This window comes from Squalius cephalus (assembly GCF_949319135.1).
Source record: "Squalius cephalus genome assembly, chromosome: 14".
Taxonomy (NCBI): domain Eukaryota; kingdom Metazoa; phylum Chordata; class Actinopteri; order Cypriniformes; family Leuciscidae; genus Squalius; species Squalius cephalus.
This window is the reverse complement of record NC_137135.1, coordinates 31,363,697-31,378,476: the sequence shown is the minus strand read 5'-3', so window position 1 is coordinate 31,378,476 and position 14,780 is coordinate 31,363,697. Positions and strand designations below refer to the sequence as shown.

The window sequence follows — 14,780 nt, the reverse complement described above, 5'->3', positions numbered from 1 at the left end:
CCAATCAAATGATCTCTAGAATCTGAAGCTCCGCCCCCTACATTATAAATAGACGCTGAAGCTGCGGCTGAAATCGGTCATTTCCGAAATTACGTCACCACATTGAATAATGCTGTGCGTTTCAAGGCACTTCAGTGGGCCTTTAAGACTGAGCTCTGACAACAGATGTTTGACGGATCTCCTTTAAATCTCCCCTTATGCTTCTGGTGTATTTTCTTTAGCAGTGTACAGGCTGTGCACAAATGCAGCGCATGGTTTTTAAAACTATTATTCCCTATCTTTTTCAATTTAGAGTGCTTTATTTGTATGACAAAGAATGGCGTATTTTTATCACCAACACAGAGCAAAAATAAAAGCAAAATCACTATTCAATAAAAAAGTAGTATAAAGTGTAAAATGTAAAATAAGATAAAATATTGTTAAATATAATAATGTTGTTCATTAATTAACATTATTAGCATATTTACAAATATTAAATTGTAGTGATGTTGACACTAGGTAGTCTCTCTCTCTCTCTCTCTCTCTCTCTCTCTCTCTCTCTCTCTCTCTCTCTCTCTCTCTCTCTCTCTCTCAGTTGGACAGGTTCAAGGAGCCGCCAGCATTCGGCCCCATGTGTGATCTGCTGTGGGCCGACCCGCTGGAGGACTTCGGCAATGAAAAAAGCCAAGATTACTTCAGCCACAACTCTGTCCGTGGATGCTCCTACTTTTACAGGTAAACCATTCAGCCTTCTTCATGGAGATCGCTTTGAGAAGTGATAGAAGAGGTGCAGAAATCAAGATCTCTTTAGTATCTCAGTGAGTTCTCCTAGACAGCAAGTGGAGTCTCTCCTGCTTCTCATAACCAGTAACCTCACATGTGGCTTCCCTAGACAATCTCTCAGACTGTGCTCAGATTTAACAAGATACCTAAAGTACACAATCAAAAGTCAGAGATCTCAATATGAATTCTTTCGAGACCAAATGATCTGAGCTGCTCCATTTAGCCGAAGAAGAACAGAATTTTTTAAAGGTTTAAAGGGGGCGTGACCAAGAGTTTGAGAACCACTGCTGTATGTCAACAATTGTGTCATTTGTGTCTCTTTATATTTCCCCTAAGAAATTTTAGGAGAAACATCTGAGACAGAGCTGACACTTTAAGTCTCCTCCTTTAAGTCATGAAAGAGTAACCACTTAGCAAAACAATGTCCCTCAAGGACCGGTTAAGTGCAGTGAAATAAAGGTGTAGATAAAAGTCCAGCGCCTGAAGTGCTGAGCGAGTTTAATTGGAATTGTAAAGAAGTCCAAACAGTGACCAGCTTCAGCACAACACAGAATCCCCACAATCCCACGGGAATCTGCGCTCTGCCGTTACCATGACAACTGGCTACTACTGCCAGATCCGCTGAGATATGAAGATTCAGAGATATAGTGAGAACCTGAGAGAAAGACAGAAATGATGGAAAAGGAGAGAGGATAGAAAACAGGGCTGAACGATTAATTGCAAAATCAAAATCACAATATGACTTTCGATGTTTGATTATCAAATTGCAAAGACTGCGATTTAATTAAATAAATATATACGCTGCACATTTGTAAAGTGAAGCGTTTTTAAACCTGTAGCCAACAAAGGAGAATCTTTAGACAAAGGGAGAAGCATTTCAGTTTTACACCAAAATAAACATTTGATGGTTTAATGTTTGAAAAGGAAGAAATTAAGACATAATATAAATATTAGTGTTGTAATTTTACTGTTGCACTGAAAAATTATTATTATCTTACATTTTCATACAATTCATTTCACACAAATCATACAATTTTTTTTTTATCTTACAGTGAATGAAAGTATTACAATAGTAATATATTTCTTATTTTCTTTATTCTTAATGATGATAATAACAATATAATTATTATTATTATACAGTTAGAGATATACAAATCACATTACAATATGATATTTTAGCCAAATTGTGTAGCCCAACAAAGCAGCACAGCAAACCTGGAACGAACAAACAAAAAAACGGCATTACAATTTTTGTCTTAAAAAAACCCCCAATTAGATTCAGCCCTAAGAGAAAATCTATGTGGAGAGAGAGGAAAAAATGGATATCTAATGCTAAGCTAATGCAGCTAACATTGCGCAGCCTGTGAATGAGAGCCTTGGGTGTGAATGTTATTACCCACAATCCTCACTGTTTTCACTTCTTATGAAACCCTTTGAAATCAATGAAACACAATGGATGGCTGTTGTGTCCGTGTGCTGCGCTTTAGGCCAGTATAGACTAGACAAAAATAGACAAGACTGCCAAGTTAAAGTAATAAATAACATACAAGACTAGTCTTCAACATGGCATCATACCACACAACATCTGAGCCTTCATTTCTTTGCTAGGATCACATTTAGACCCTTCAAATATTTTGAGCAGGAAATGATGGTGGTTTTCACTGTATGCTGCACATTTACATCACTGCTACCCCCTGGTGGCTCGTAGTGGTAATACAATAATACACATGCTAGCAAACGGTTAAAACACACTCCATGGTTTTTGAAACCTCTCTTGAGCATCTCAGAAATATCAAGATGGTTGTATAATCAAATGAAACCATAGTGAACTGAGGAAGAGGTTTCAAAGGTGATGTTAGATCTAAATCACAAGTGCTAGCTGGACACACACTAAAATCAGTCTAGAGCTGATCTTAGCTGGTTTTAGCTGGTATTTAGCAGGTATTTAGCTAACAAAATAATTTCTAAGAATGTTTAGAATGTCCAATTTTTTAAATTGTTAAAAAAATTATTGTAGTAGTCCGTAACAGATCCGCACACCGAATAAGCTCCCATTCAAAAATGTTTTATTAGTAATAAAACATTTTTGAATGGGAGCTTATTCGGTGTGCGGATCTGTTACGGACTACTACATGGATTATACTTGTGATCCAGCACCCGTAATGAAAATAAGATGTGCGTGATTTACTCCTGTGGTTAAAAAAATTATTGGTCATGACAAAAAAACATTTCAGAAAAAATGTTCCATGAACAAACAATGTATAGAAAATGTTTTTGTGGTACCTTTAAACGTTTTACGGACTATATCATTTTGAATGAACATTCTATTAATATTACTGGAAGAACATTAAATGTTGATTTGATTTGTCATTTGATTTCATCAAATTTTGTTCATAACTGAGATAACCTTGCCAAAACGTTCCCTGTTAGCTGGGTTTTAGATAGTTAGCTTACAGGAACCCCTCTAAAAAACTATTAAAAACAGACCAGCTAACCAGTTATTTAGTTGTTTTATCAGTATTTATCAATGACTGTAAATATTGTTTACATGCCTCATTTTGTCTGTTTTATCATTTTGTACAGCTATCCTGCAGTGTGTGAGTTTTTACAGACCAACAACTTACTGTCGGTCATCAGGGCACATGAGGCGCAGGACGCAGGGTAAGAAAACAACACGCAACGTCACCTTTGACCTCCTGTCTTTTTCTATATGACCGCTTTCTTCTCTTCAACTCTCTTCCTCGCCAACTACAGATATAAAACCCCTAAAACACACACACAGTATGTGTATATTGACAGTCTGGATTGAGTTTGTGTTGATGGACGATCAGTGTGCAGATACAGCTGACCGACAGACGCAGAGAGACATTGATTCTCCATAATCCACACACATTACAGTACAGTAGTGTTCATTGATCTGAAATGCCACCAATGCACACACATTCACCTAAACCCAGGCCCTTTTATCAGTCATTGTCTCAGGCATCCCTGCAGTCAACTAAACAGCAGTCAGTAATGCACTATAATGCTCCACAGCAATCTACAATACTCAGTACAACAGTCGACAACAGCACACAGCATGCTCACTGAGTAAATTAGTTAATTTTACACAGTCTAATCAAAATAATAATAATTTTTTGTTGTATTGCACGCTTTAGCACAGTAAAGGCTAAGTTCTTTAAAATAAATAATGAATAAAGGCTTCAAAACAATTATGACTGTTTTTGATCTGAGACTATGCTTTGAAAGAAGTTTTTAACCAGGCTTCAAATACTTGCTGCTGAGTAGGGTTTTATCACAAATATGTACTTATTAATGATGTTTATGAAAACACCCCAGTGTAATTCTAATCATGTTTCTGATGGTCATTCTATAATTTTCTTCGACCTCTTCTCTCTTTTCTTGCTCTTTTAGTTACCGTATGTACAGGAAGAGTCAGACCACAGGTTTCCCCTCTCTCATCACCATCTTTTCTGCTCCAAACTACCTGGACGTTTACAACAACAAAGGTCTGAATTCAGTTATATATATATGATATATATATACACTGAACAAAATTATAAACGCAACACTTTTGTTTTTGCCCCCATTTTTCATGAGCTGAACTCAAAGCTCTAAGACTTTTTCTATGTACACAAAAGGTATTTCTCTCAAATATTGTTCACAAATCTGTCTAAATCTGTGTTAGTGAGCACTTCTCCTTTTTCCGAGATAATCCATCCACCTCACAGGTGTGGCAATATCAAGATGCTGATTAGACAGCATGATTATTGCACAGGTGTGCCTTAGGCTGGCCACAATAAAAGGCCACTCTAAAATGTGCAGTTTTATCACACAGCACAATGCCACAGATGTCGCAAGTTTTGAGGGAGCATTCAATCGGCCAGAGCTGTTGTCCATGAATTGAATGTTCATTTCTCCACCATAAGCCATCTCCAAAGGTGTTTAAGAGAATTTGGCAGTACATCCAACCGGCCTCAGAACCGCAGACAACGTGTAACTAACCACACCAGCCCAGGACCTCCACATCCAGCATCTTCACCTCCAAGAACGTCTGAGACCAGCCACCCGGACAGCTGCTGCAACAATCGGTTTGCATAACCAACGTATTTCTGCACAAACTGTCAAAACCGTCTCAGGGAAGCTCATTTGCATGCTCGTCGTCCTCATCGGGGTCTCGACCTGACTGCAGTTCGTCGTCGTAACCGACTTGAGTGGGCAAATGCTTACATTCGATGGCGTCTGGCACTTTGGAGAGGTGTTCTCTTCACGGATGAATCCCGGTTTTCACTGTACAGGGTGAGCAGTTTGCTGATGTCAACGTTGTGGATCGAGTGGCCCATGGTGGTGGTGGGGTTATGGTATGGGCAGGCGTATGTTATGGACAATGAACACAGGTTAATTTTAGAGTTCAGGTAGCACATTTTAGAGTGGCCTTTTATTGTGGCCAGCCTAAGACACACCTGTGCAATAATCATGCTGTCTAATCAGAATCTTGATATGCCACACCTGCGAGGTGGATGGATTATCTCGGCAAAGGAGAAGTGCTCACTAACACAGATTTAGACAGATTTGTAAACAATATTTGAGAGAAATAGGTCTTTTGTGAATTTGTGTACATAGAAAAAGTCTTGAAAAAGCCATGAAAAATGGGGGCAAAAACAAAAGTGTTGCGTTTATAATTTTGTTCAGTGTATATGCAAACTACAAACAATCACATCATTATCGCATGGCTCAATGAGATTGCTTGCTCAACATTTAAATAGTCTGGTTCATTGTTTGCAAACATTATCAATTATAAATGTAGATACATTCTTATATAAATTAGAATAAAGTATATAATACATTTATATTGAATATATAATATACTCATTTATTATTATTTTGATTGATTGATAGATAGTTGCAAATCTTTTTTTGTGTGTGTGTGTTTATCTAATGACAGTCATGTGCAAAGAGAAAGAAATGTACAGATGTTCATTAGAGAAGTCGAGATTCTTATGTTCATTAAAACATGTAATGTGTGAATGTAACTGCCTTAATGCCTCTCCGCAGCGGCCGTGCTTAAATACGAGAACAACGTAATGAACATACGGCAGTTCAACTGCTCGCCACATCCGTACTGGCTGCCCAACTTCATGGACGTCTTCACCTGGTCGCTTCCGTTTGTTGGAGAGAAAGGTGGGAAAGAGGAAACACAGTGCTGGTAAACAGCATGAGACATCATGATTCTGCCAGGAGACACATTCTTTGTGGTTACACAAATTCCTTACTTTTTATTCATTCTGGGTGTGTGAGGGAAAGTGGATCCTCTGTTGTGTTGTCTTGACTTGTTAAAGCAAAGAAGATGGAATAGGTCTGATACGAACTGTATTTCATCTTCTCTGTCAAAACAAGTAAAACTATCAGGTCAAACTTTTTTTTATTTTACCTCATAATAAAGTCATTTGATAGAGATGGAGATTAAAAGATCGAGTTTAGCTGGTGTATAAATGTTACAGTGACACTTTATGTTTTTGTTGTTGTTAATGTAATTGTTCATAGTTTATGCTAAAATGTCACGAGATCTTGCCTTTTTGACCTTTAACGCCTCCACAGTGACAGAGATGTTGGTGAATGTCCTCAGCATCTGCTCTGATGACGAGCTTATGGATGGAGATGAGATCTTTGATGGTGAGGGCCAGGGTTTTCAGAAACACACATGTCTAGACTTTTAAAATTATTTCACCTAAAGTGTCAGATATGACCAAATGACAACTAAAATGAACCTATTGTCAAATTTTTGGCATTCTCTGTCAATCGTGGATACTTCAGTATATTGTTGCGTACTGTAGCTTTAAACATTTTTTAGACATCTAAAGATTGTTTCATTTTAAATTCTTGTACAGAATATTCAGCTTCAATGTGTTGTTTATGAATTATAAGCCTGTTTCCTGGTTTCTCTCAGCTAATGCTGCAGCTGCCCGTAAAGAGGTCATCAGAAACAAGATCCGTGCCATCGGCAAAATGGCCAAAATGTTCTCAGTTCTGCGGTGAGTCTAGAAGGGGTTGGGAACACATGTTTGTGGTTTGGATCTTTACAACATAATTTATTTTTAATAATACAGCAATATGCTTGTGTTTGCATGGCCTGAGACACACTGTTGTTATGATTAACTAAAATAAAGTGCAACAATTGGATTCCCGGAAGTAAAACATTTCTGCATACGGAAATTGATTTTAAACGATAACTTATAAACCTTTGAAGACAGCCCTACTATGAACTATGGGATTATTTGCTGCTGTTGAAGCCATCAGCCCACGTTATTTCAACTTATTTTTAAAACAATCGTATTTAAAAGTGGAATTCGAGGTGAAAAACTACATTAGCCATGGTGCTATAAAATTTCACCAAGTCAAAACAAGCTAAATGTGCCAAAAAAGCTGATTGGCTCCGCCCAGTCCCATGAAGCACTGCAAGTGATGTAATCAAGTCTGTCGTCCTATGCTCTCAAAATACATATTTTATGTACATTATGGATATTTTTGCAATAAACTTAAATATATTTGTGTGTATATATTTAATCAACATACTATAAGGGCATTTGTTAATATTTTAAATTAACCTTTATTAGTATATATTTCTGGTTTCATTTTAACTTCACTTTTTAGTCATTTTGTTGTGCTTTTGTCATTTTTATGTCAGTTTTTTATATTTCCATTAAGCTTGAATTTCTATTTATTTTAATGTAATATTTTAGTATTTATGTACTATAAAGCTATTTGTTAATATTTTGAATTAGCTTTTATTTTTTAGATGTTCTGTTTTCATTTAACTAGTTTGTTTTAGTAATTTTGTCATGCGCTTTAGTCAATTTTATTAGTTTTTTTTATATATTTCTATTTAGCTTGAATTTATATTTAGTTTAGTTTGATTAATATTTTAGCATTATTTATATACTATAATATATGTTAATATTTTTAATTAGCTTTTATTTTTACATTTTAATATTTCTATTTAGCTGGAATTTATATGTATTTCACTTGTACATCAACTTGTACGCTGGTTTGTATTTCGACAGAGAGGAGAGTGAGAATGTGTTGACCCTGAAAGGTCTGACCCCTACTGGCATGCTGCCGAGCGGCGTACTGTCTGGAGGAAAACAGACCTTGCAAAGCGGTGAGTTACAAAACCAAACCGCGCTCTTATACCTTCCAATCACAACCTCTTTTCTCTTTCAAGGTCACTAAGACAATGTCATACAAACTCACGCACATGTTTGCTAACCCCTCTCTTTTAGTGAAACACTTTCGTTCATTCTCTTCACTAATTATACCATCTGAAATGTGCACACACGAACATACTGGGAAACTAACCGGCTAATGCTAACTGCTAACTGCCCGTGGCAGCTACTTGGCAGCTAATGCTGGGGGATTGTGCTGCGTGCATGACTATCACAATAAACTCCCCCATCCATCCTCCCTCTCTCCCTCTCTCCTTCTCTCCTTCTCTCCGTCTGTCTTTCTGTGCCTCCTCAGCTACCATCGAGGCCATTGAAGCAGTCGAGACGGTTGAGGATGGAGAAGGTAAACTGGCCGGCCTCTATCTCTCTCTGTGCTGCTCAGAGGTTTCATAGTGACCGGTGTAACACGCTAGCTAGCTAGACAGCGCAGCCTAGCTAACTGAGCGTGTGGGTGCTATGACTGGTCAGGGATTGTGTATTACACACAGACACACACATTTATCTAAATATCTAAATGGGGACATACACTATGTTCAAAAGTCTATAGTCAGTTTTGAGAGCAATTAAGACTTTTGTTAAGGAAGGATGAATTAAATTGATCATTTATAATGTTACAAAAGTTGAAATTTCTATTAATCAAAGAATCCTGGGAATATAAACGTATTAGAGTTTCAACAAAAATATTAAGCAGCACAACTGTTTTCAACACTGATAATAATAGTTGATTCTTGAGCAACAAAAATGAAAATTCTGAAAATTCAGCTGTCATCACAGGAATAAATTACATTGTAAAATATATTAAATTAGAAAACAATAATATCAATATGGTAGTGTACCATAGGCTTGTTAATTATAAAGACTACAGATTTACCTTACTCTACCCTGAAAAGGTCTAATGTAATCAGTCAAGAATGTGTAGCATCAGGTTTGATCATCACTTTAATCAATTCCTTCCCATAATTACATATATACTGTATAATGTGATAAGCATATCATATCCTTGCTGAAAGAAGCAGTTTAAACCAGCCCATGCTGGTTTTCTGGTCTTGAATGGTCTCTCATCCTAGTCAAGCCAGTCTGGTTTACTAGTTTTATAGGGGGAGAACAGCTAGACCAGTTTAAACCAGCCAATACCAGCACACCAGCCATAACACTTACATCCAGCCAATAGACAAATATATATATATATATATATATCCTATTATATGAATATATATAAAGACATCCTCTGTTGATAATTGATAATCCAGTCTGAATAGTGTTTTATAGAAATATACTGACACACAAATACACATGTACACATACACACACACACACACACACACACACACACACACACACACACGTCTTCCTGCTTATGCAAATGCTAGACTCTGCTCTGCTGTTCTCCACCCTTTCCCCCCTAATGGCACACATTCTTATTCAGCAAGGTTACAGAATGACTCAGCAGACGGAAAGAATCTGGGCCATGGGCGGGTTGGGGCACGCGCCCCTTGCCTCTCACAAATGACCCAGTATTCTTACAGCACCACACCCCAAACGCTGATCACCCCAGCGCCGCTCCTCGCGCACTCACTCTGGGTTTGGTCTGTCGTGACCATGTGATCTGCAGGGATCATGTGACCTCTCAATGACAGGGTTTGTTTTTAAACTCATTCAGAGTCTAATGCGTTTTCACGGATATCTGGTAAACAATGACTTAAAGGTCAATGAGGGTTCTGGAATTTTAAATGCTGTTTAAAATCTCCAGCAAAATAGGTTTTTAATCAATAACATATTAACCTTGTGAGACTGACCTAGCATTGTCACGCACTGGCTTGACTTGATAATCCACAAAAGATGAAATTACATTTCCTAACAGTTGAAACCAAACAGAGATACATACCAGCTCGAAAAATTATCACAAGACAAAGAACAGAAGAAAATTGAGGGTATAAACGCACAGGATGACGAGGAACATGTGAGACAAAAATCAATGTTGCTGCATCCCAATTCGCCTTATACTATGCCCTAAAAGTGTGTACCGGTACTGTTTTTGTGAAGCGAGTGTGTAGCAGAGGTTAAAATTCTCCACATTCAATTTAATTTAATTCCCCATCGTTTCAGAGAGACATGTAGGAGCACGTTGATCTGCCAGTCATGGGTCTTTCATGCAGCGAACTCTCCTCATGTGTTTGCAATTTGCATAATGATGCATGTAAAGGTTAATGACCAAACGTATCTTTACAAAAGTTCACAATGCTGTTGCAGATAAAATATAATGTGGATAACATTGAATAAATATATATTAGTCAGGTTGGATACTGATAATTAATCCCTCAAACCTCAAAACCTCGCTTCTTAACCGTTGGTCTCGCACATCCGCCATATTTGTAGTTTTTTAAACACTTTTTATTTGTGTTTGTAGTTCTAATCAAATCCTATTAGCTGTTAGAGTGTGCACGGATCTGCACTTTGGATTCTAACCGGAAAAAGTAGACCATCCGGGTATCTTTGGAATACACATGTCAACATTCAACGATTTGGTACACACTTATTCTAAGTTAGAATACTATTGAATGAATAACCATGGCAACCAAGGAAACAGGAACTAAACACACAGGAACTGAACACAGGCAATACAAAACAACAGAATATCAAAATAAAAGTTCATGAACACGGACCTGAAAATGCTAACTTTTGAAAATAGGATTCAAAGTGCAAGTTTTTGAAAACGATAATGTTATCGTCTCCATGTAAACGACAAAAACTTGAATTTGTGAAAACGGTATTGCGTGTTCAGTCTACAGGCGCGTAAGTGTTTCTTTACAAAGTGACATTGCCAACTACTGGCCTGGCAGCAGAATACAGCGTTTTTAAAGATCCGTGTGAACGAGGATCGTTTTGACAAACGCAAAGGAAAAGCTTTTCCGCTTTTAGTCCATTGTAAACGAGCACTTAGTTTTAATTAACAATGAAAACACGGGTACACAATCTGTTTTCCAGATATTTTAAAAAGCTCAGAGAATAAATTCAAATCTTCAAATCTTAACCTTATCAAAGAATATTTTGGAATGCCTATGGAGAAAATCAGTGGCAAAAATACTTCCAGAGCTCTTTTCCCAGCACGCAGGGTGAGATGGGAAGAGTTTCTATACATTTGAAAGCCAAAATCTTCTGTGTGGTCTGAGAGCAAACCCAAGAGAGGATTTCACATCATCTCTGACTGTGGTATGATGAAGCACTATGTTTCCATCAGAACTGATCAAAGTACATTCAAACCTATACAATTTACATTACAAAAAAATTTGATGCTTGTGAAGTGGGTTTATTTTCTAATGGAAACATTGACTGTGCTATTGGTCTTTGTGGGGTTTTCCAGCTGAACTGGGAGGGAAAGTGATAAGATGTAACTTTCATTGTCATCGCCACAGCTGTTCCCTTGTACACCATATATTGTGCGTGTATGTGTTTGGTTGTGAAATACGTGCAGTTGTGAATTTGTGCCAATACTGTGACTAACACATAGCAGGATCAGTGGAGTGTTAAAGAGATGTCTGTATATGAGTGAAATTTAAAGTCATTCCAGGTCACATTTCACTCCAAAAAGGAAAAATATTTGGCATAAAGTAAATGTAAATATTGAACAAATCAAGAACATTAAGATTTTTTGCATTATGATATTAATTGTATGTAATTGTTCCTGAAAATGTCAGTACCATTATTCATCTGGACGTGTGTGTGTGTGTGTACTTGTACAATTATCTTTGTGAGGACCAGTTTGAGTTTTATGGTTTTAGGCCATTGGAGTGAGAACAAAGAGAGTTAAGTGAGGACATTTCAACCGGTCCTAGAGAGGAGCTAGAGATTGCATTGTCAATGAATGTCCTCACAAAGATATATGTACAAGGATGTCTCTGTGTTTAAAATAAATATTGTATTTATTGTTTTGGTTTTCACATTACAGTAATAATAATAATTTTGGAATGAAAAAAAAAAAAAAAATTTCAGAAAGCTTCAAATCATTTTAAAGGGAAATATGACCCGGACATGTGTGTATCTCTTGATATAATATAGCCTATAGATAGACTATATCACTATGTCAAGAGTACACTTTGTGATTGTATCAAATGTAGAATATTACACCCATATAGCAGTATGTGATCATTTGTGGTATGTGTGATAGTCCGTTTTCGATTTCGCCTATGCGCAATTGGTGACTGCTCTTCTCTTTTCTTCCTCATAGCCATCCGTGGCTTTTCTCCTCAGCACAAGATCAACAGTTTCGAGGAGGCGAAGGGTCTGGACCGCATAAACGAGCGCATGCCCCCTCGCCGAGACGTGGTCAACAGCGTGGGACTGTCGATGGGCAAGATGAACATGGCCGAATCCAACGGCACGGACGACAACAGCAATATCCAGTGATTCATCTACTCCTCCGGTCCCTCGCTCGCCCCTGCTCCTTCTCCCATAATGCAATTCTCCCCTCTCCCCTCGTTTTCACTGCTACAGTCTATGTAGCAGATGGACTATGTGATATATTTAAACAGAACTCCCTGCTTGACGTTCAACGGCCTCAACAACAAACACGAGACGAACGGAACGGCCGCGCGAAGGAGATCATGCATGAGAGTTGCATGATGGGATATGTAGTTTTATGGATATGGGGCTATGTAATGGAAATGTGAACACAGAGAAGAGGGCATTTCCTGTTCTTTTGTCCGAAGAGATGTTTATTTATGCGTGTTTGCACTTCTGCGTGCGTGTCTGTGTGTGTGGGAGACATGTGATATATAATTATATGATGATAAGTAGGTTTTCACAAACGCTTAACCGTTTTTTTTTTTTTTCCTGGCCTGCCTTGGAACGTTAAACACCAAGCCAACGCTCTATTTATTGGAAAGCGGAGGAGTGTACGTTTGCGTTCGAACGTGCGCGAGGAGCTTATAACCATTTCCTTTTTACACTTCTCTCGCAGTTCTATGTTTTGCTACTCTAGTAATCTCTATATCTACAGAATAACTAATATTACACAAAATAACTTCACACAGGTTATCACGATTAATCCGCAAATAAGAGAGGTTTGGAGTCGCCCCTAACGCTGTTCAGCTGTGTGCTCGTTGCTGCGTTGTGTAAATCCGCCGTTGTCACGTCGTGCTGTGGTTGCTATGGCAGTTTTCCCTGTGTCCCTCGGACTGAGTCTGGCGCTTCCCGCCTCTTCTTGTGCTCTGAGCAGAGCGGCGGGAAGCAAGCATTCTGTCAGCTGCATCACAGACTATAGGCTGGCTGTGTGGTGTATATGTGTGTGTGAGAGACAGGGAGGTGATTTGACCTGAGGGATTGTGTCGGGCCATTCTGGGTGGTTTCAAACAGGTCCTTGTCCTGTATAGGTGCACTAGGCTGAACGGATTTCCAGCTACGCATAATTCATGGGAGTTTATTTTGTATATAAATGGCGTATATTTTTAAGGAACGTTTTGTTATTGCTTATTTTCATGTTATTTTATTTTGTATTCAAGCTATTTATTTATTTATTTATTTATTGTTTGTTTGTTCGTTTTTTTTTTTTTTTTTTCGTTTACATTGCTGTACAGTTAATTAAGCTCCACTGAGGTGTTAAATCTTTTGCGTTACTTTATGGATGTACAGAAGTTATCCAGTAGTGTGAAGGAACATATAATTCTGTGAAAAGACATCCAGGCTGCCAAAGCATGAATGCATGGTTATTTCAAATGTAAATCGAATATAGACACACCTTAACGTGTCTCACATTTTTAAGGAGAAGTATATTCTGATCATTATTCTAATCTTAACAATATTCTGGTTATTTATGATTATTAATTATTATTATTATTATTATTAAGAGTTCTGCTGGTTTATTCCACTTTGCCTCATCCTTGATTTGGTTGCTCATTGTGCTTTATGTTATGAATAATGAAAATGTTCATGAGTTATTTGTGATTCTATATCTTGTATTTTTCTCTGGAGCTTCATTCTGAGCATCATGATTTCCTGACCTACAGTACGGACAGTGTGAGCATGCCCTATGGGACAAATCTCTTTTTTTACTCTTGAATAAAATATGCATGAACCTTTTGGATTTTTCTGATTTATTCAACTCGCATTGCCAGTGTCACAGGCCTTACTTTAGGGCTACAAGCTTCGACTTGACTTTTTATTATCCCCGTAGGGAAATATTTGTTGCTTGAGTTTCAACTTGAGTTGCTTGAGTTTCATTTCATGCGTACACACAAAGAACCAACAATGTACATTAATATAAACAGTGCCGGCCCGTGGGGTTGTGGGGCCCAAGGCAAGATCATGAAAATTGGCCCCACTGGAGTAAAAAACTGTCATAATTTTATGAAGGAAGAGAAAGCACATGAGGCGACAATTTCAAAATTTAAGTTTATAAATATGTATTAAGTGTAGCATTCAACATACATATGAAAAAAAAAAATATTAATTGCATAATTAGCATATAAAAGGGGTAAAACGACCGTTTTGCGTGCTCTTTACAATACCCTTCACCTAGGCCTGAGATGGCCCGCCTTAATTTAAACAACGATAACTTCATCAGAGGGTAAAAATCTACACAAAATGCATGGGTAGATAATTCTTAACACGCTGAATGTGGCCCAATTTCTTCATGTCTGTCTGTCTGCGATCATGGGCATTGTTACATTTAGCATTGCTGTATGACTACGACTCTGACGAGACTTCGTGACATTATGACAGACAAGAGGCAATCCAAATAGTTGATATTACCATAGAGATTATAATATTTGGTATTTTATTTTTGACAGCACATTTTCT

The 14,780-nt window shown here is 37.6% G+C and overlaps 1 protein-coding gene across 5 annotated transcripts in view; it reads left to right on the top strand.

The window, feature by feature from the left end:
• The window catches only part of ppp3cb (protein phosphatase 3, catalytic subunit, beta isozyme), a 47,362-nt gene extending 33,711 nt beyond the window's left edge, over positions 1-13,651 (top strand). For 4 of the 5 annotated variants that reach the window (XM_079892010.1, XM_079892009.1, XM_079892013.1 and 1 more), the window contains exons 6-14: positions 575-714; positions 3,346-3,423; positions 4,177-4,271; positions 5,818-5,943; positions 6,361-6,435; positions 6,710-6,794; positions 7,824-7,921; positions 8,281-8,328; positions 12,211-13,651. In XM_079892010.1, coding sequence (XP_079748136.1) covers positions 575-714; positions 3,346-3,423; positions 4,177-4,271; positions 5,818-5,943; positions 6,361-6,435; positions 6,710-6,794; positions 7,824-7,921; positions 8,281-8,328; positions 12,211-12,389 — 924 coding nt within the window. In that variant the 3' untranslated portion in view covers positions 12,390-13,651. The remainder of the gene's footprint in view (positions 1-574; positions 715-3,345; positions 3,424-4,176; positions 4,272-5,817; positions 5,944-6,360; positions 6,436-6,709; positions 6,795-7,823; positions 7,922-8,280; positions 8,329-12,210) is intronic. The other variant, XM_079892012.1, reaches the window with a different exon arrangement.
• The last annotated feature ends 1,129 nt before the right edge of the window (positions 13,652-14,780 follow it).